Below are 23168 nucleotides of genomic sequence, written 5' to 3'. Positions count from 1 at the left end.
TCTCTACCATTGCTACTATTTTTCACTTTCAAGGTTTTTGGCCCTTTCTTGTTAATCTTCATGCTTGGATCTCCAAGCATTGGGAACCCATTTTAGAATATGATGTCCACATCTTTTTAATGGCTAAAGGATTTTTCATAGTAAATTTTAAAATTGTAAAGATAGGAAGACTATTTTGTGCGATAACAATTTTTCATGGCAAGACAGATTTCCACTTATGGCCAAACTGTGGCATATGGATTTCAATCCACTTACAGAATCCTTTAACATGGTTCCTATCTGGGTCCAAATTCTAAATCTCCCGATGCATCTCTAGCTAGATTTTATTTATGAAGCTATTGGGGATGTCATCAGTGATTTTTTATATGTGGACTCAAACACTTCGAATATTCTCCATTCGACATGTGCTCAAATTCTTGTAGAGATGGATATTTCAAAGGGCCTCCCTAAGAAGGTTTGTTTGGAATCCTCGAGAGGCTCTTGGATCCAAATATTGGATTATGAAGGTATCCCTTTTCACTGTAGAAAATGTCATATGACAGGTCACATTGTTGCTCATTGTGTTGTTGTGAAGACTAAATCAAGGCAACCACCTTCCTAGTGGTTAGGGGCCTCTTCTGAACACTATACGATGGTTAAGTCCATAAATGCACCTCTAGATTTTGTGGATGACCCTACAAATGATTCCTCTGCTGATGATCATTCAGTGCCAGAGATAGCAAAGGATGTCCAGACTCTTGGTCAGGTCCCTGTTCCTTCTCCTACCCCTGTATTGGATATTCTTCCTAGTCCTATTGGGGGCCAAGACCATGTACCCTCTACTGCTTTTGCCTCTGTATCAAACATTCCTCCTAGTCTTGTGGGGAGCCAGCTGGCTACAAACTCTTCTAGGGAGATTGTTTTTGTTTTTTATTCCCCTGGGCTACATTTTTTAGTTTCTTCTAGGGATTAGATTACTGAGGCCGCTAAGGTGGAGGATGGTTGGACTATAGTAAAAAGAAATGAAACTAAGCCATCTACTCCTCCTTTAGATATGAACCTCTGATCATGCAAGGAAGGTTCTAAATCAAAGGGAAAATCATGAGCTCCATTGTAGTATCTAGCTCTTAGGTTAGTTTTTTGCCTTCTAGCTAGATCTTTGGTTTTGGCTGGTGATAGGATTTTCTGTCACCTTGGTTACCCTTTGTTTGGGGGGTCACCAATTTCACTTTTTTCTACTGTATTTTTTGTATCTTTACTTATTGAAAATCTTTAGACTTGTACAGGGTTTCAAGTACCCTTCAAAACCTATTTTACTTAATCAAAAACATTTCTCCCTTTAGGAAGAAGATACACCAAGTATAGGTGCAAGTATACTTCCCATTGTGGATAGGAGGATGGATGAGGAATCCATATGTAGTATGCTATGGATGTTGCCTCTGAAGTCTACTCATATGTTGATAAGTTCTAGATGAATGTAAATGCCACAAGCCAATCTGGTGGATGCCCAAAAGAAGGTGGAAAACAAGGTAACATGTCCATGTATGAAAGTGAATCAAACTCCAAAAACAAGCAATCACTCTTATAGGAAGATATGGGAAGAGAAGCAATGTAGCCTCCCCTCAATGATGAATGCACACCCATGAAAGAAGCTCCTTGATGACTGAAGAAGTTGCACCATGAAAACTAAATGATATTCCTCCTTGTAGGAATAAGTGGTGCCATAGGTGTAGTAGAGAATACTCCCCAACTAGTAGGAAGAATCCTCAAAAGATATGATGTTTGAGGAAACTAGAATACAATCTCCAAATATTGATATGTCTCCTTTGAAATAAAAGAGTCCCCCTCCAACTGCTGAAAAGAAGTGTCCACAATCATGTCAGTCTCAAAAGAAAGATCAAGTTGTTGAGGGATAGAGTATTGTCTCGTAACAAGCAAAGAAGAATTCTCCTCAACAAAGAGAAGATGGATGTCATCAATAATGTCTCCCACATCTTCAATGTAAGACTCCACAAAAAACACTGCAATGTTAGGAAGGAAGTCATCCCATGAAGTTGAAATAAGAAGACATGGTGTTTCTTATTGCACTGAATTAGGAGCATTTGTGGCTGGAACTGGACTAGTAGAAGCAACAGGAGCATTAGAAGGTATGATCTCAATTGGAGTTATAGGTACCACAACTGGAGTGACTGGAGGTAGAATTTCCTCTAGTAATGGAGGGACTCGTGGATATCCATATGCTTCCCAAAGACACATCCAAATATCATGAGGACTACTTGCCTTACTAAGAGAAGCAAAAGATTCCTTACCCATACTGTTATGCATAAAGTGAAGAAGAAGAGAAAGATGTCCCCAATTAGTATTAGGTGGAAATATCTTTGAATATACATAAGAAAACACTTCCTTATGTTCTCTTAGATGATCAATCATCAAAGCACTCCATTTCTAATAGTTCTTTTTTATTAATTTGAATCTTAAACCAAAGTAACACTTTTGACATGACTCTATGAGATCAAATAATGTATGCACCCCAAAATGCAAAAAAAAAAATCAAAGAAACCCTCCCTAATGCATGATTTGGTACTTTATATTTAGTGTGATTACAATGGCCACTTGCCAATTTAGGGCATAAGTGGATTTCTGATTTTGATGGTTACAACAACAAATATGAAACTATAACAGACTCAACAATATAACACACAAGATCTCTAAAGGATCTAATTACAAGTGCCAAAATAGACCAAAAATGACCAAATACTGAAAGTATTATGTCTACTTAGAATTACTCCAAACTGATACCAGATTTGAAAAGTAGACAAAAAAATCATGCACTTTCAAAAAAAAATAGCACCTGAATATGTGTCCATATGAGCCCAAACTAAGCCTTTGAAGTTGCAATAATCAAGATTTGTGATTTGCAGAAAAATCTAAGAACAGAGATCTCAAACATCCCACACCAATGGGTAGATCATGAAATTCTACCCCAAAACAAATAAAATAAAAATTGCTCAAAAAAAGGAGTCTGTATGAGGGAGTTATTACTATTTGAAAATCACCTTTGTAATTATTTTTCCTAAATCATCGCCATCGCACCTCCAAAAATCAAATGACTCTAGATTTTTCCTCAGATGTCCGATTTTGATGAAACAAAAGTCGATTTGGAGGCTTTTTGACCTTCTGAATGTGATACCAATATCTCATTTGCACCAACAAGCTCCAATCTTGACTTGCAAAAAAAAATCTCTCCAATGGTTATGCAATGAAGCTCCCATGGCTCTGATACCATGTAAGAATTTTCCTAAGGCAATAATTCAATGCCAAGATCAAGAAGCTCAATAGATAGCACAAGAGAGACAAGTAGTGATCAAACAAGAATCTCAATAATGATCAAGATGATAATGGTTATCAAATGATTTGATATCAGATAATTGGATATGAGATTACACATTAGAAGTGCCTTGTATATAAAGGTAACTAGAATGACTAGGAGTCATGCAAAGAGATAAGCAACAACTAAGCACATGTCCACCAAGAGTGGATTATCCTCCATTGAGCACAGGAGTTTGTGCGATGATGAGAGGATAAGTTTACATAAGTGTATCTCATAAAGGGATGTTGTAGACACCTTGTGCTCTAATAAGTTGATAACTCCTATGTTGTCAACAAGACAACTCATATATATACTAATACATTTGGTACCAAATTGCAACGGCACTGTCGTTGCAATTTGGTACCAAATGTATTAGATGTCTATGCATATTCCTAAGTGTCTACATGAAAACAAATATAAAAATGCATTATCCTAAGTAAACTTAAGTGTAATAATAATTAATTATTTACACTAACAAAATCTTTATAACACAAACATCTATACAAGTAATCTTGATAGATAGTTGGGTAAACCCCCTAATCTTGGCTTGTAACATCTTCCCTTTAGTTCTATACTTCATATATTGAATAATTTGATCATGTTTGTAAAATTAAACTTACCTAAACATGTTAAGATGTAATATCACTCCAACCACCTTTTGATAAATTAATATAATTATTTTAAAAATATATGATAGACATTTTCTATAAAAAGTCAAACATCCATATATTTTATTTTCTTTGAGGAACAACTCATTGTTCAAGAACATTGTCCTTATAAGAATAACATGTATAGCTCATTAAGCAAGTCATATAAAGAAAAATTATTTAAAATTGACATGAGATGGTACTTGAGCAAGACACGCTGATCTCAATTTGATGATTAAAATATTAAAACTTCTTTTTTCAAGAGAGTGGTTATTGAGGCAATATTCAAAATGGGAAAAATTCAACATGAGGAAATTAGGTGTTCTTAACTTTAAGTAAATTTAATATTTCATATTAGGGAGAATTTCATTCCAACCTCAACAAAGTGGACAAACACCCTTAATGAATGTGTCACTTTTATTTTGGACATTGAGCTCCTTTCTATATTCATATTCCATTCATTGTTATGATCAACTCTCCTAATTCACATAATAGTGACCCCATTACTAGTTCAAACTCTCTTCTTGCTAGACTTGTTTTGTTCTCCTTGGCTCCTTTTTATTTAGGTCTCAATTGTTTCCATGCTTTTGCCTTAATCAAAATAATAATAATAAATTATTTCTAATTTTATTTTTATTAAAACTAACATATATATAGCTAATCTGTAATTGAATTTATATTGCAATGATTGAAACACTTGAAACTTAAACATATATATATAAAGTATGCAATGAAATCATTTTCTAATGTCAATTTCCTTAGATTCAGTTTAATGATCTTGTTGTGTGAAATGTTTCATAACTTTAATAAAGAAATGAATAATATGTCATTGCAAAACATTAATAAACTGTTAATGACTAGAAAGAAACTAATAATATGTCATTACAAAACATTAATAAATTGCTAATGACTAGAAACTTGACACAAGACTAGGAAAACTTCAATTGATTATAACTTAACAACATTTCTTATTAATTCTATTACATCTATATATACTTTTAGATATATACATATATATTCTTTTATTTTACATATACATCCATATATTTCATTTCAGAGGAATATAAAATTATCAAACATAGAGCATCATTAATTATGGCCTAGAGAGCATCATCTTGAAAGAGTAAAATTATTTCAACTTAACATGATAACTTAATATATACTATTTCGAATAAGTAGTACACGGTCATCTCAATCTGATGAACAAAATATCGTGAGTTCTATTTTTAAAAGAGTGTTTCTTGAGTCAGTAATTGGAATGGAAAAATATCAATGTGTGTAAAGCAGAAGGCATTGGGGCAGAGCCATAGCTAAACTTGAAACCATAAGGATCTATGACAAGTCAGATCATAAATCAAGGACTGATATTGGCAAAAACTCTTAAAAAAATCCAGTCATCTATATGAGCTTAAAACAATATCACGAGTCTAAATTCCATATTGAGATGTTTGTCAGTGTCCCAAATAAAGGAAACTAATCCTTCTTTGTGGATTTGTTGATAAGGAATCTGTTAATGTGAGGGATGACACCTCCACCAGCAATGGTGCCCTTCACGAGATTATCAAGCTCTTCATCTCCCCTGATTGCAAGTTGAAGATGCCTTGGAGTTATTCGTTTCACTTTCAGATCTTTGCTCGCATTCCCTGCCAACTCCAGAATCTCTGCAGTGAGATACTCCAAAATGGCTGCAGAGTATACTGCTGCTGTTGCCCCCACCCTCGAATTGGCAGACACCCGAGACTTCATCATCCTGTGGGTGCGCCCAACTGGAAACTGCACAGGTTGCAATCCAAATTCAAGGCCTTCAGCAAAACCATATCTTTGATACGATACATTACACCCCACTTCACCTAAGATTTCCACGTGGATAGTATGCATAAGAACAAGAATCAGCATTGGTAGAGGAGATAATGGAATAATAAGTCAATATGAGATCTACTAGTTACAGTGCATCCTGGAGTATTTAAATTTTATACAGTAAGTCTCCATGACCAAAAAAGAGATATTTATCTCACTTATCAGGCGATGGGTTCTAGGTACAGTACCCATTAACATTATCAGATGTCTACATTTTATTTGAAATATGTGAATATTTTTCTAGATTTGATAGTGTGAATTTTTTAACATCATTATTTCTATTCAGACAGTACTCATCATCAATTTCTATTCTTACATTCTCTCATTCTAATGAAAGTGTGATAGGAAACATTAATACTAAAAAAACTCACACAATTAAATCCACAAAAATTTGACAGTACCCATTTTTTTTAAAAGTTGGAAATAAGTACTTGAAGATGGTTATACATAGATGGAGAAGTCTTCGTGACATCAGAAACCTATCTGTCCTAGATACTACGGTATCTGATAATAGAGGTACATATTAGTGATTTCAAAACAAAACAAAAAAAGAATCTATAAGATAATGTTTCTTCAGAAAATCTCCATCATGGTAATGTATTTGTTTAGTTTGCTTAATTTTGCAAATCACCCATCAGCTGTTTTAGAAAATTTAATGAAGTTCGTGTGATATATTTGGAAAAGCTCAATTACAAGTTTCTTCATTTTCAAGAAAGACTTATACTTGATATGGACTCTTCTAGTGTCTGGAGTCGTCTGTATAGAGATCACCGAAACAAGGGATTTGTATGAGGGTCAGAGTACAAGTCTCCTGGTATTTTCTGTTACAGATAAACATTAGTGCCTCCAAATAACAACATTCGGTGGCAGTGAAATGAAGCTACACAGGCTAAATAAACATTTTACTGAAAAGAAAGTAGCTGTTTGATAAAACTTTCATATTGAGCTGCGGACTTTCCTCTTTATGTGCTGTCTGAAGATCATTTTCCAATTGTACTCAGTTTCTCTTTTGGTATAAAATTGCTTTTAAAACTAAATGGAAAATATGATTTTCATATTATGATATTGCTATCAGAATTTAATTGTCTAGTATTTGAGTCGAACTCATTGATTCATGTTTCATGGGTACGAATTCAACATGAATCCATCTCTCATAACAATAAATGTAACACTTAAAACACTTATTGAATCTAAATGATGCTTACAGAGATGAAGTGCCAGAACTTCTAGTATCTATCGAAAGAAACTACCCGTGGTAAATTCTCAGAGTGACAATGCTAAGGCAGGCAGGGGCAAATAGAGAAAAGATATACAGCGGATGTTCAAGAAAAGATAAAACATATACCTTGAGTAGTTCCCACAGCCATAATACAGAAAGATTTAGCTCATATTCTTTTTCCTCCTTATAGCCACTGTAGAAAACAATTTTGGAAAGAACATATTCTCTAGTCCTAGAAAATAATCTAAATACAGCTGTAAAAATCTGAAATACTTTTCTGTATAATTTATTTTGTTCATATTATTTTAACAGTTTAATTATTACATACGCATCTAAACCTAAGAATTTCTACGAATGTCAATTGTCTAGAATATGACATAAAATCAACAGTGTTCACAGGCACTGACTGGTCTACTTTCCCACATTATATAACTACCTGGCAACAATACTTACCCAGCTGAGGACTACATAATTTTTCTAACCTAAGGCAAAACAATTGGGGTTACAACAGCAATTCCTTAAATATGCATCATATTATCAAGCATAATCTGTAGAAATCAGTAAAATCTACAAAGGGAAAAGATATATTGATCACATCTTCGAAAATTGTCAATGGCTATGCCATGCACTTGTTCAAGGGGGCCAAAAACAATGCTTTTCATATCAACATTGGATCTAACAGGGCTGTACTGTCTACGTAATAAAACAAAGTAACAGCAGCAAACTATATGGAGCCCCCCACTGATAAAATGCAGAAACTGCTACCAGGGTGGCAGGAAATAAAACTGCATGGCTAACGTGCTAAAAAAAAGTTGTGGGCCTAAGGAAGTTTATCTATAAACTTGTAAAAGAGGCATTGTACAGGTTTAAATAGATGAAATATTGTGAGGCTATCCACAGATACATTCTGAAAATGAAAGAAAGTTGTTCTATTGTTTAAACATCTTATCTTAATGCTTGGTTCCTAGACTAAAAGTGGTAAATATTCATGATTGACTTACTTTTCTAAGATTAATTTTTTTTATGTTTAACAATCGCACCCATATACAAACATGATCAAATTCACTGTGGCAGGCAAGGACAAATCATAAGCCAAAAAAAATTTCATATATAGACAACATAAACAATGTACAAACCTGGAGGCCTGCACGAGATGAGCGGGTGATGGACTTCTTCTTATGAGCCTTGTTAGTACCGGTAGACTTGTTGTGATCAGCCTTTTCAGTCCTGACTGACTTGTTTTTATCAGGCTTCTTCTTATAAGCCTTCTCACCAGCCGCAGAGGAAGAGGAGGACTTCGCTGAAAGATCTTTATAAGCACCTTTGCCTCCAACCATTTTCTTTGTGGAATAGATTTATAACTCAATTTCAACGCTGAATTTAGTAAAATTTGTCGGAAGATCTAAAGTCTCGGAAGCTCCTCCAAATGGATCCTACCTAACACCAACAACACAATCGGTAGGTTTATAAACAAATTAACCAGATGGCTATGAGACTTCGATGAAGAAAACGGCCAATGATAAACAAATTACCCAAGATGGGTATAAAACATTGATGAAAAAAACCATGTCAAACAACTTAATCCAGGGTACAAATCCTGAATATTGTTTCCTGAATATCGTTTGTGCAATGGAGAAAGAAGCAGTCATATAAGACATGCAGGGGGAAAGGACGATCAAGATCAAGATAAGGTGAAAAGAAAGTACCTGTAATTCTTTGTTTGACTTCACACATTCACCTACACCACCTGATGAAATGTCTCTTGTTAGATGTCGGATAATGTTTTAGGCTTTTTTTTGGGCTTCATGATTTAGGGTTTTTTTGTCGCATTTAGGGTTTTTTTTTTTTTTTTGGAGCTTTATGTTTTAAGGTTCATTTTTTGCAGCTTAATATTTTAGAGTTCATTAAACCAATTACTCAAGATGGGTACAATCATGTCAAACAACTTAATCCAAGGTAAGGTGAAAAGAAAGTACTTGCAACTCTTTCTTTGATTTCACACAATTGTCGCATAATGTTTTAGGGCTTTTTTTGGGCTTCATGTTTTAGGTTTTTTTTTTTGTCTTATAATGTTTTAGGGTTTTTTGGGGGGGGGGCTTCATGTTTTAAGGTTCATTTTTTGCAGCTTAATATTTTAGAGTTCATTTTTATGTGGCTTAATATTTTAGGGTTCATTTGTTTGCAGCTTAATGTTCTAATTATGAATGTTCATATTTTACTGCTTAATGTTCTAATGATTTTTCATCCATTCTTACCTAACCCTTTAATTACGAATGTTAAAGAAACTAATAAATTTCTTAACCCTTTGATTAGGGATTTTGAAGAAACCAATAAATAATAATTATAGAAATTGGAGTTTCTCAGAGGACTACTAATACCCCACCCCTATTTACCTAGAACCACCACTACTAATTTTTACAAAACTAATCAAAATCAATTTAAAGACTCGTTGATAAATTTTATATCCATCAATAACCATATATGTACATTTACATTTAGAAGATGGCCACTCATACCATTATTCATTTCATCTAAGAGAATTATATGGAAAGAAAGATGACCTACATGTCAAAGATGCATTCCTTATTTTATCACAAAATCTTTTTTTTTTTTTATTTGAATTTATTTTCATAAGACACTATAGTGATTTGGTTGATAAGATTTTTTTTTAATAGATTATTAAGAAAATTAAGATTGAATGGCAAGTGCCATGTGAGTTATAAAGTGATGTATTAATTTTGGCATTTTGAAAGTGATCACAAATCTATTCATTAATTTAGATGAAATGAACATAATTTTTTCTTTGTTCTATATGTATCATTAACAAAAAATATGAAGACTAATTTGAATAATCATTCTAAAGTACATTTAGTAAATATTTTAGAGTAATTGTAAGAATGATTAGAGATATATCATTTGAATTAAGGAGAGATCTCTTAGTTTCCATTTTGATTTTAGCTCTTTTCTTCCAAACTATCATTATTAGAGGAAGCCCTCCAATTACATTCCATAATGAATTATGGCTTTTTTTTTCAAATAAGATTTTTCATTTATATTGATATATCATTCAATATTCTCCAAAACTAGCCAAAAGCAATATTGTGAAAATGGTTGTGTGAATTTTATGGCTACCTATACCCTTGACTTAGTGGTCCACTCTTTATATTGACCTTTTTCACATAAGGTTTTTTTAAATAATTGTTTTTTCATTTTGGCTTGAGTGGAGAGAGTGACAACTTGTACACTACAATTAGCAAGATTCTCAAATATGATATTTTATAATTGATATTTTATAGTAAATTATAAATTATTATAAAGGTTTTGAGTCACTTTTATTATTCTATAATTCTATCAATATCAAATGTAACCTTAATTCTTTTTTTTTATTAAAGAAATGCATCCATTAAAATTAAGATTTTTTGATTTAGGTCAAATATGTTACAAAGTACTCTCAATGGAGAATAATTCAAAATTTGAACATCCCTCCTAAACAATACTAGGATGAAGAATAGACCAAGTTGTATGATGATTATTGAACATGCAGATTATCCAATATTGAAGAAACTTGTCAAACAAAAGTCACAACAGCCCTTTCTCCAAGCCAAACAAAACCTTTTTTAGCATGTTTTTATTGAAAACTAAAAATAACTCTGAAGCAAGACTTAATATATAACTTGCATAAGTAGAAGAAGATTTTAAAATGCAAAAAAAAAAGAAAAGGATTTGACCCAAAAGACTCAAGAAGAGGAAGAAAACTCATGTAGATTATCTTCGTGGTTTTAGGGTTTGAGGGTACAAAGACTAGTGAAACCTTGACCCCTTCAAAATAAGACTATTTCAATAAGGATTGAAGTTTCAGGATTGTAAGATCTCAACTCCCCTTTCACGAATAAGGGGATCAAAAATCTCAAAACCCCAATTAATTGTCATTCCAAATGACAAAGGGGATCTAGGTTTGGGGTCTAATGTCCTAGTTTCATTATCCAAGGTTGGGGTTGCAAGAACCCTAAAATCCCAAGTGGGTTTTGTTTCAAATAGTAAAGGTATATACAAAGGAAATAAGGGTTTTGGGGGTTTCATAATAGGATTCCCTTTATTGAGGGTTTGGATTATAAGAAATGTAAAAGTTACAAACCTTGAGACCCCAAAACCTCAAAACTTTAAAACCCTAAAAATTAAAAACTTCAAAACCCCAAAATATAAAAACTTTGAAAACTCAAAATTGCAACATCTTGAAACCCCAAAACCTAGAGATTTTGAAACCCTATAACCTCAAAATTTTGAAACCCCAAAAATTTGAAACTTGAAAACCTTGAAATCTCAAAAACCTAAAACTTCTAAACTTTAAAACTTAGAAACCTCAAAACCTTGAAACTTTGAAACCTTGAAAGCTCAAAAAATTAAAATTTACTTTATGGAATTAACCTAGAAACTAAAGCACCAACCTGAAAATTAGACAAAAAAAGATAAAGGAAAGAGAGGGAGGGAGGGAAACCAAAAGAGTTTGGCCCACACTACTTGACTATCAAACTATGTCAAGCCTAAAAAGTCCACGATATCACTTACCCAATACTATCATAATGAGATCAAGGGGGGCAACAAAAGCCAAAAAGGGGGGTTTGGGGGGGGGGGGGGGTCCTCATTAGGCACAACATTTCCCTCTCTTTTTTCAGCATTTTAAGCCCCCTAATATGAATGCACATGACAGTGTATTGCCACTTTGGTTAAGACTGTGTGGGTAAAACTATTTATCATTACTTATTTTTCTAAGATTTGATTCCTCACACCCTCTTCTTGACCATTGTTCATCTTCATTCCAACATAATGGAATCTCCTATCCATAATGCTTTGGTGAATATATTATAGATTATAAAACTAATCGATTGTATAATTGGGCAACGATTCAATCATTTATTTCATTGCTAAACATATGTAACATGGAACAACTTTGTGGGGTGACAAGTTGTCTAATAATGTAGAAGCAACCTTGACTCCCCTAGGTCCTCAATGGGGGTGGAAAGACATCAATTTTGATTTTGATTTACTTGCAACAATCAATTATGAAAAGGACATTTTTGGAAAGAGATGTGATTATCACAAATGAGGAAGATGGATTAATTTGATGTATAGGAAGAAGTGGGAAATACTCTATGAAGATGGGATATATATTACTGACAAATGAACAAATTTTGGAGGATTGGCCTTAAACATTATGTTGTGACAAAGATTTTGTACCAAAGGTAGGAGCCTTTTCCTACCTTACTAATCATAGAAATTTAGTAACTAGTTAAAGGAGGAGGATGTATGGTTTCATGGGCTCGACTAAATGTGTAATGTGTGAGAAATGTACAAAAGATGTTGATCAATTATTGGCAGAATGTAAACTTTCTCAAGAATGTTGGTTAGGGATAATTAGGGAATTGGGATGGCTTGGCCCCCTTCAAAACATAACTTTGAATGTATTTAAAGGTTTGCAAATATGAAGGAAAAATGAGTTTTATCAAAGCTATGGATAATATGTTGGTCCATTATTGTATGGGAGATATGGAAGGAACATAATCGTAGGATTTTCCAAGGGAATCAAGATTCTATTGAGAGGGTTAGAAGAAGAATATAATTATAAATTAAAGAGCTTGTGATTGCAGAAGCAACCCATCTAAAATCAAACATTATTTTTAACTCTTGGGATAGTTCACTTGAAAGGGAGTGGTCTAGAAATAAGATATATTTCCAAAGCTTTGGTTATTCTACAAAGAAATCTAAGGTGGAACGAGGGTTCTTCTCTTGGCTTAGGCCAGAAGAGGGATGGATTAAGATTAATTTTGATGGGCCTGCTAGAAGAAACATAGGGCCCTTGGGTAAAGGGGTGATTATAAGAGATTGGTATAGTGAAATTATTGCCTTTGCAACTATGAAATTGCTAAATGGAAAAAATAATCTAGAAAAACTAAAAGTAGCTCTATTAGGAGTGAGAGTGGGAAATTTATCAAAGATTGAAAAGATACACTTAAAGGGGGATTCCAAGATAATTGTAGAGGCTATTCAAAGGAGAAGAACTCAAGTATAACATCTTCAAAATGAAATTTGGTTAAAATTCATAAAGATTTAATGAGCTTTAAACAATTTAAAATAATCCATACTTTGAGAGAAGGTAACTATGCAGTGGACACTCTTTCAAAATGGGCAGTTACATTTGAAAATGTTGATGACTTTATTTTGGAAAAAGTGGAACATTGGGATTTAGGGAGTTTGTTCCAAGCTTAACTATTAATTAAAAATTTTAAAGAAAGGACTATGGAAAGAAATTTTTTTAAAGAGAAAATGATGAGTTAACTGACATTACTATTGGTCAGAGCTAGAGGCTTTAATTCTATTCAAATTAAATAGAAGTTGTTAGTGTGGTTATGTGGTGGAGAAAAAGGTTGAGGTGGAAATTTGGTGAATGATGATTTAAAACCTCTCAAATTTTTGTATCTTATGTGATAGGAAGAAAGAAGAAAAGCAAGGTGATTTTGTAGATGTTAAAATAATGATGAATATTTATTAGTTATAATTAATGAGGTTGAATGAAAACTTTGAGTTGTGATAAGTGAAGGAGTGTGAAGGATAGCTTGATATCATTTTGGTAATTGAATGATGGTCCTTTCTTATTAATAATTGCTTTTTCTATTTTTGATGTATTTATTCAACAGCCAAAAAGGGGGGGTTGACCATTTGGTATAGAGGGATGGAGACCAACCGAGAATTTTACCCCTACTATCTAACCAATACCTTTTCTAGACCTATAAAACATCAAAAACATCTTAATGTTTGAACCCTAGTATTAACCTACAAAATACTAGTATTCGCTTTACTACCCTCAACATTAATACTATGCCAAAAAATATTCCAGCAGCCGATATTACAAATGTTGCTTATAACATGATTAATATCCATAACAACTAAAAATGCAACCAAGGGCATAGAATTCATAGTTAACCATAGCATTAGACAAAATAAAATAAAACCAAGCATAGGGGCTATCTCCCCTCCACCTCTGGGTCATCCTCCTTTTCATCAGGATCCTCCATGGCCAATTTTTCAACCCCCTCCTTGACAGGTTTCTCCAAAAGAGTCTTGAGACAATCGTCCACTAGGAAGCTATAGAGGGAGTAGGTTATCTCACTTTCTTTTCTCTCATCCTTCTCGTCTTGTCTCACCTATAGAAAATAAAGAGTGGTGGTCGTTGATTGCATGACTTTAGTAGATAACTCCACTAGGGTTTCAACCTTTCAACATAGGGCTTCCTGATTATTAGACAAGTCATGCATTGAATTCTCCACTCTGTCCAATCAGGTTTTACTCTAATTCTGCCCATGGCTATGATGCCCCTTCCTCTCACTCTTAGTTGCATCCTTTATAGGGGATGTTATATCTTCCCCTAAGATTTTATCCAAAAATAGGTTAGCTTCCAGGGTGTCTGAAATGTGAGACAGACTTGGAACCTCGTTATCCCCTAAACCAAAGTGCATGACCTTCCTCTTTCTTTTGGTGGACCTCCTTTCACTTTTTGTGGACTTAGAACTCACCTCCTACTTGGGGTTGTCTTAAACTTTTCCATTTTAAGCCTTTTACTAGACCTCCTTGCAGTTTTCTTACTCTTCCTAGTATTCATAGCAAAGTCAATAACACTCATGTTTTTTCTATTACTTAGAGTCTTATTGTCTACCTTCTTCGAGGTCAAACTAGGGCTAGGGTCCATGGAGACTTGGGAAGTAATGGTGGTGAGAGGATTAACCAAAAGAGGCAAGTTGAGGGCAAGTTGGAACTTGTAAAGTTTGAACATGAAGGCCTAGTGTAAAATATAGAAGAGTTTTCCTTCCTCCCTCCTTCTCCTAACAATAAACACAATATCCTCCATTGAATGCAAAATAAGGTGTGGGAAAGAAATTGGGTCTTGGTTCCTAAAATGGTTTAGAATAGAAAAATGGTAATTATACAACACCTAATGTCAATCTTCAAGAGTTATGTAATGCATAATGGCATAGCACACAATGTCCCAAGGTTTTGGTAGGTCCTCCCTTGAAAAACCACCCCTCATGCAAACAGGCTTCTCCTTAGGGTAGAAAAAATTTCTCATACTCATTTCATCATAAACACTGGCCTACTTGTGCCAACTCCTGCCCTCGAGAGACAACCCACCAATCAGTGTAACAAGTTCCTCCGTCATTTTGAACACCACCCCATTAAAATTTACCTTCCTATTATTCCAGATGTCAAAAAATTGCAGGGATACATGTTCATCATACCCTTCAATGCCCTCCATGAATGGCAAAAAACCACCTTCACAAAAATAAACACACATTGCCTCACTCTTCCTGATATAATCTTCAATCATATCTAGTTCAATGTGGTCGATGGCACCCATATCTTCACCAAATCCTCATATCCTCTGACATCTCCTTGTTGCAAGATAAAAGTCAAAATTTGGGGTCATTTAAAGATATAGCACTAACAATGAATCTAAGAAAGCAATCGATTCTCATCATTAAATCACAAGGCTTCACATTTTCCAATCCCCATCCAGCTTGAAAACATGTGAACAATACCTTTCCCATTGAAGTTAACCATTGTCAGTTGTGTATTGAGTGTAGTGTAAGGGAATTGTCATTATTATTATACACACCTCCCATTTTTGGCAGATTTATTATTCTAACTAAATCCACGTGGATCGTCCTCTCACCATAGCACTTAATGCTCACAATGATGGATCCCCAAAATAACATAAACACATAATCTTTCCAAATATTTTTTACTTATGATTTTTCACTCTTGGGTGCTCCTACTCACCTGGATCCACATCATTATGCCACTTTTTTTCCTTCATTAAATTGCACCACATAGAACACATTCACTTTCCACCATCATTTGTATGGATGGTGGGGTTTGGTTGACGTCATCTCATTCCTTTATTCCTTCAACATTATGACCCACTTTAGCCAGGTCATCCACAATATCATTTCCTTCTTGATATATATGCTCCACATGGACTTCAAACATCCCATTCAACATGGTGTGGATTTCCTCTACTGCCTCTTTTATCTTCTAGTCACACCTACCAGTTTTATCCTTCACAACATTAATAATCAACATTGAATCTCCCTCAATAGCTAGTTTATTAATTCTTCTAGCTCTCACTATCCTCATTCCCCATAGAAGGGCCAAGGCTTTCGCTTCATTATTTGTCCCCCACCCCCCCCCCCCACCACACACATAGTTCCTAGCATAGGCAACCACCACCTTACCGATATTATCCTAAATAACACCTCCATTTGTCATCCTCTCAGCAATGGTTGACCCATCAAAGTTGAGTTTCAATCAATATTCGAGGGCGGGTGCCAAACTATTTTATGTCGCATTAGCTTTAGATTTTTTGAATCTTTCCACCTTTAGACTTAGGCCCCAAGAATTGGCCCATCTCATATCTTGGTCCCTCCGGGGGTTTGAGGGGGATTCCAATGCCAGATCTTACTACATTCTTTCAATAGCCTGATCGCTTGTTGAGCCACCACCTCACTAGGAGAAGCCTTGTCCTAAAATATGTGATTATTCTATTCCTTCCATATTTTCTATGCCACATAAGGGGGGATGTTTCTCCAGAAGGTTTTGAGGTATGGGTGGTTAGAGGGACCATCTCAACAAACAAACTAATGGAGTTTCTCATTGAGGTACCATTGAATCTCCCACAAGGAGAGAACCTTCCTCCAAACTTCCATAGAAAAATTTATCTGTGGTAGGCTCCAAAGGTGCCAATCATTTTTCTATTCCTTTGGGGATTCACCACCCTCAAGACAACAAGCATAAGCAAATTTCACTATGAACTCTCCAAAGGGGGTAAGTTTCCATCTCAAAAAATCCTCCAATGGATAGAAGGGATATGAAAATTCTATAACATCTCCTGAAGTTCCATAAGAAGCCTCATTCCATGATTGTCCTGATTGTAAAGTCTTTTCCATTTGTTCTCAAGGTTAATATAGTTGCAAACTAGAGTACCATGAAGCCTAGTACATGAATCTCTTAGAGGTTGCAACTTGGTATTCATGAGGGGGGCATCTTTTAGCCAGTTATCTTCCCAAAAGACGACTTTGATCCCATTCTCCATCACCCAATGAGCATCCTTCTTCAGCATTTTGTGTATTTTTACAATAATGTTCCATTTTTTTAGTCTCTGGGGGAGCATCACAATCCAAAGATGTTGGTGCAATGCTTCACCCATGACCTACTTAGCCCTAATAATACTACACCAACTACTCTAGGAGCACATCAATTTCCAACCAACCTTAGCCAAGAGGACCTTATTCAAATGCCCAATTCTTCTAATGTCCAGTCCCTCCATGAACTTAGGTTGGCAGACTTTCTCCTAGCTAACTAAACTTATTATGTTCTTGTCCTTTGTTCTAGACCATAGGAAATTTCTTTGAATTCATTCAATAATTTCTTTATATCTTTCTAGAGTTTTAAAGATTGATAGGAAGTACACATGGATGCCCAATAAAAAGGTTGAGAGAAGCTAAAGTTTTCTTGCATTGCTCAAAATTTTTGCCTTTGTAGCCCGCAAGCTTCCTGTGTAAGCATTCTACGAGCCCCTTCCAATATTGCAAGGTTACTTCTTTTATTGTGAGAGGGAGGTTGAGATAGGTATCTAGTAAGCGTACCTCCTAGCATTCCATAATCTTGATCACTTTCCTCCTCAAGTCCTTGTCTGTATTAAAGAAATACACTTTTCTTTTTTGATAGTTAATGTATTGTCCTAAAACCCTCTCATACTGGTTAAGAAGGGTCTAATGATTTGACTTTTCTTCTAGATTTGATTGTGTATGTTTTTTGTCGTCAACATTTCAGATCACACTCTATGATCCATTATCAAGATGGAAGAAGGATGTAAGATGCATGTAGACTAGCCAGGCCAAGGAGAATAAAAATGTGAGAAGGGAGAAGGAACACACAATACAAAGAAGAGATAAAAAGAGATAAAAAGAAATATTAATAAAAATACCTCTAAACTAGTAACTAGAAACAAAGAAGAATAAAAATGCAAGTGAGAAAGAGAGCAAAGATACAACTAAGAGGGAAATTTGAAACAGTTAGACAATAAAAGGAATGAACAAACAAATGAAAAGAGGACGAAATATAAAAATACAAAAGAATGTACACACGCACATACATTCTTTTGTATTTTTATATTTCGTCCCCTTTTCATTTATTTGTTCATTCCTTTTGTTCTATAACTATTTCAATTTTCCTTCTTAGTTGTATCGTTGCTTTCTTTCTCGCTTGCATTTTTATTCTTCTTTGTTTCTAGTTACTAGTTTAGAGGTATTTTTATTAATATTTATTTTTATCTCTTTCTTTCTCTTCTTCATGTTGTGTGCTCCTTCTCCCTTCTCACATTTTTATTCTCCTTGGCCTGGCTAGTCTGCATGCATCTTACATCCTTCTTTCATCCTGATGATGGATCACATAGTGTGATCCAAAACATTGATGACAAAAAAACATACACATCAAATCCAGAAGTAAAATCAAATCATTAGAGATGGATTGTGGAAATATGATATAATTAAGAAGGGTCTTCCAAGCTCTAGCTTCATGAATAGAAGATAGGCAAAGTAGGAATTTGTCATCGACAAATATTTGGATCACCTACGGGGGACTAGATGAGGCAGGTTCAATGCCTTTTATCATGTCATTTCATGCCAAGGCCTTTAATTTTCTTCCCATCGCCTCGACTATAATGATGAATAAGTAAGGAGAGAGGGGGTCCCCTTGTCTAAGTGCTTGAGAGGAGGTACTTGGGGCCCCATTCACTAGGACCAAGAACTAGATGGTATCAACAACAGCTTGGATAATACTAATAAACTTCTCTTTGAATCCTAATTTGGTCAGAATATCAAATAAAAATTCCCTCCTTATCTTATCATGGGCTTTGAAGATGTCAAGTTTTAAAGCCATACCTAGGTTCCCGCACCTCTCCATAGAATGTAGCACCTCATGGGTGGTGATGATTGCATCACAAACTCATTCTAGTAAGGACCTATAAACTTATCAAGCTGGGGCTTGATAGGGTTCACCTTGACCTTAGAGAGGATCTTATAAATCGTGTTGCAGAGGCTTATGGGTCTAAATTCCTCAAGAAGTCCAGGTCCCTCCATCTTAGGTATTAACACTATGAAAGTTTGGTTGAGTTCCTTTAGCAACTTTCCCATTCTCACAAAATTATCTGCAGCATGAGCAATATCATACTTGACAATATCCCAACATTCCTAAAAAAAGTAGGAGGAAATCAATTTGGGCCTAGTGCTTTGAACTAGTTCATACTAAAAATAGCTTTCCTCATGACTTCCTCCTCCATAACTTTGACAGTAAATTCATTGTTCATTTGGTCATCCACAATCGGGTGCATGATCCTTAAAATATCCTCTTGAGTGTTAATACTAATTTGACTTGCTTGGGGGGTTGTAGATCTCTTGAAAGTATTTAGAGGCTTAGTCATCTATGTAATCCTCCTCCAATATTTTTTTCCCATTGTAGTCTACCAATAGGTTGATAGTGTTCCTCTTTTTTCTCTTTGATGTTGATCTATGGATGCTTTACTTCTGCAAGTGATTTTGGTGAGAATCTGAGCAAAGAACTTTCTCTGTTGACATAGAGAAGTGGTAGAAAGGCTTTAAGGGACCAATGAAGTTGGAAGGCTACATGGACTTTTTAATATTAAAAGTGATGAGATGATCTAGGTTGTGTTGGGGGTAACTGGGCCTTGATTCTAGAGTGGAAGAGGAAGTGGAGAGTAAATATGGATATCATTTTGATTATAATAGCCTAGGGTTTAGAGATAGGTAAAAGCACTAAAGAGATAGGGAGGGTAATCAAAGCATTGTTTAAGGAGGACCTCTTGGAAGGCTTGGAATCCATCCTAGGTTGGGGTCAGATTTGAGGAAGTATTTTGAAGATGAGGATGATGTTAGAAGGCTCATAATGGTTCCTTTCTTAAGGTGGCAGGTGAAAGTAGATGAAGTAACTTACAAAAAGAAGGTTTTGGACTCTTGAAAGAGGGTGAAAAATAAAATAACTTGGCCTAAGGAGCGGATGAGGGCATTAGAATGGATGAGGAACTTGTAGGTGCCTCACCAAGAAAGAATCTCTTGTTGTCGAGGCGTAGAGTGATGGCATAACCAAACTTGCAGAGGTAATGTAAATTTTTACATAATGTTTTGAGAAGGTTTTTTGTAGCCTAAAATGCTCATTGTGAAGAATACTAAAGAGCTAGGTCAAGGTTAAAGAAATCAATAGTGATGGAATGATAGCAGATAAGCTTGAACAAAGATATGTTGAACTCTCAAAAAAACCATTTTTTGTAAGACTAGTTAACTTTTTGATCTGAAAATAATTATTTAGTGACCTCTAAGAATGGTTGGGAAGAAGCTTAAAGATTCTCATAGCTTCTATTGACATGTTTGTTGCAGATATAGAGAATGATGATGTAAGCCAGGTTTGACAATATAGGACAAATCTAAGGGATGCTTAGAGTGGTAGGACTCATAAAGTTAGTAATATGAAAGGAGATTTAGTTATGATGTGTAAACTATATGAATGCAATATTATTTTTTATATCAATAATACACAAATATATTCTTGATAAAAAAAATGATTTCAAATTAAATTAAGAAATGTTTCTATTAAATTTTAAATAAAATAGTAATAAATTCACAATTGATGCTCCAAAAGACTTTTGAAACACCAGATTAGCATACACTAAAGGCATCTTAAAAATATAAAGGTATTAATATTGCAATAATTGTTGTCACATTTTAATTTATATATAATTATTGAATCATTCAATGAGAACTTTGTTGAGGAAAAATGATGAAAACAATTGAACAACTACTACCTTGTTTAAAGTGTTCTGATAGAATCACTATTAAGCCTTATACATTTCTAAGAGACAAATATTTTCCTTAATTTTTTACGAGAAATTATAGTTTAGCAAAGATAGGCTTGAGAAAATAATGACTTGGTGCACTATGTGAATTGTAGAATTGAAAACAAAGCACGTGCTGAAGTATTTTCATTTGTAAATTTTAGAATAAAATAGAGCAAGCTAATGATGTCTTACAAAGGAGAAGGTGTTTCCTTCTAATGGACAAAGGAGAATGTAAGAATTAGAGGAGGTTGCATAAATAGCACTAGAGATTAACAATGCTTATGGGAGGAAGAATAGAGTATGTGGCAAGAGAAGAAGTTAGAATAAAGAAAAAAATTAATCACAAATTAAGTCAAAATGAAATTTTTCCTAAGGTTGGCTTACATATTAATATTATTACTGATGTTGTTAGACATGTTCTTTAGTTGCATATTTGGATGAATATATGTAAAGATATCTTTAATAATCATAGTGATGGCCAAGAAATTGTATTTATAAGGCTTCACAACATTTTTTATTATCTTAGATCTTCATTGTCTCAACTACAAATTGTCGTTGAAAAAAATTTTAAGTTGGACTTTCAAATTCAACAAATCCATTCTCAAATTACAAAATTGTTTGGTCACAAGAAGGTTAGCATGGGGTGGAATTTGAGACCTATCTACATGATGATCCTATCATGGTTATGCTTATGATGACAAGATGGAATATTGTTATGTTATAATTGGTGCTAGTTTATGTTTATCAAACATTAAGATAGATTGTTAATTGACATGTTCATGTTAATGTTAATAAGATGTTAATGTTTCATTTGTTCATTAGCTTATTCATATAGTGTTTACATTCATTGGAAAAAAACTTTTTGTTTAAATTTAATATAAAGAATACATCAAGTTTTAAAGGTGTGAAAATAGTCATTAAAATGAAATTTTATTGAATAATGTAGTGTTTAAATAACCAAAAACACAAGCATGCAATTTTACTTGATATAATTTTAAATTTATTATAAATCAAAATAATTTATTTTCTAAATATTGTAGGATGAGAAGCAAAGCAAATTTGTCTTGAATAAGTAACATATTTTGAATCCCCAAAATGTCTACTCCACCACGATTATAAAATTGCAAACTATTAACTGTTTTAATAATTTTAAACAATAATTACCACAATCTCTTAAAATATTATATTGATGCAAATACCATATATATAAAAAAGGTAAAACGTTTATTAGATTGTGGATGTATTAATATACAAATACTATGTTGGCTACTGAGTGGAGGAGAGCATTTTGGAATAAAAGACGGAAATGTATATAATTTAATTAGATAATTCTCACATCGCGGGGATAGCTCAGTTGGGAGAGCGTCAGACTGAAGATCTGAAGGTCGCGTGTTCGATCCACGCTCACCGCATTTTGTAATTTGTATTTCAGTAAACCAACGTGATAATCTTCAACGCATAATTGATGTTTCGCTAAACCGACATTTCAGAAAGAACAGTTTAAAAAATTTTGAAATATACGAGGTTGATTAGCGAGCATTAACTTTGTTTCATACGGCTGTAGCTCATATGGTAGAGCGCTCACTTCGCATGCGAGAGGCACGGGATTCGACTCCTGGCACCTCCACTGACACTCATGAACTCTATGCATTGTAATGGATTCAGAAAATATAAAAATTTATGATATTGAGATTACTAATTTATATTTCTCTTCGAGTTATTAAATTTTTTTTAAGACTAACATATAAAGGTGGCATTAATGAGGATTATCTTTTTTATCAACAAAAATATCATGTGTATTGTGAAAGTGACATTTATGAAGATTATCTCTTTTACCAACAAAAATATGATGTGTGTTGTCAAGGTGATATTTATGAGGATATTAAAACAGAGATAAGTGGTTGAGAAGGAAGAGAACATCATACATGATACACTATGTTCACCTCTTCTATTAGAATGATCCCATTTAGAAGACATGTCACCTTGGGATTTGGGAAATTACACTAGATTTATGAGGTTGTTGCAACTACATCTTGTCTATCCCATGTTCACCCCTTCTGATTTTTTATTAAAAAACATTTGCACCATGTTCACCTCTTTTGATTAGAATGATCACCTTGGAATTTGACAAATCACACT

General features: G+C 34.1%; 1 protein-coding gene and 1 non-coding gene across 2 annotated transcripts; one reads left to right on the top strand and one right to left on the bottom strand.

Moving 5' to 3' along the window:
* Positions 1–5429: 5429 nt before the first annotated feature.
* LOC149537053 (uncharacterized) lies at positions 5430–8495 on the bottom strand. The gene is made up of 2 exons (XM_089804129.1): positions 8209–8495; positions 5430–5769 (listed from the first exon to the last, which is right to left on the bottom strand). Exons 1-2 carry the CDS (start codon positions 8407–8409, stop codon positions 5470–5472), a joined length of 501 nt encoding a protein of 166 aa, XP_089660255.1. The 5' UTR covers positions 8410–8495; the 3' UTR covers positions 5430–5469.
* A 13873-nt stretch (positions 8496–22368) lies between these two features.
* Positions 22369–22441, top strand: TRNAF-GAA (transfer RNA phenylalanine (anticodon GAA)). Its single transcript has one exon. It is a non-coding gene; the product is annotated as a tRNA-Phe (tRNA).
* The last annotated feature ends 727 nt before the right edge of the window (positions 22442–23168 follow it).

The sequence above is a fragment of the Cupressus sempervirens genome, chromosome 10 (genome assembly GCF_028749045.1).
Source record: "Cupressus sempervirens isolate cs-2001-9-10 chromosome 10, ASM2874904v1, whole genome shotgun sequence".
Taxonomy (NCBI): Eukaryota; Viridiplantae; Streptophyta; class Pinopsida; order Cupressales; family Cupressaceae; genus Cupressus; species Cupressus sempervirens.
This window is presented reverse-complemented; position numbering and strand designations above follow the sequence as displayed.

Excerpts from the sequence above, each read along its gene's own strand:
- LOC149537053 (XM_089804129.1), bottom strand. The coding sequence starts at position 8,409 with ATGGTTGGAGGCAAAGGTGCTTATAAAGATCTTTCAGCGAAGTCCTCC. Across the intron at positions 5,770-8,208 it reads CATCTCGTGCAGGCCTCCAG|TTTCCAGTTGGGCGCACCCA; the intron begins GTTTGTACATTG and ends CAACCTGTGCAG.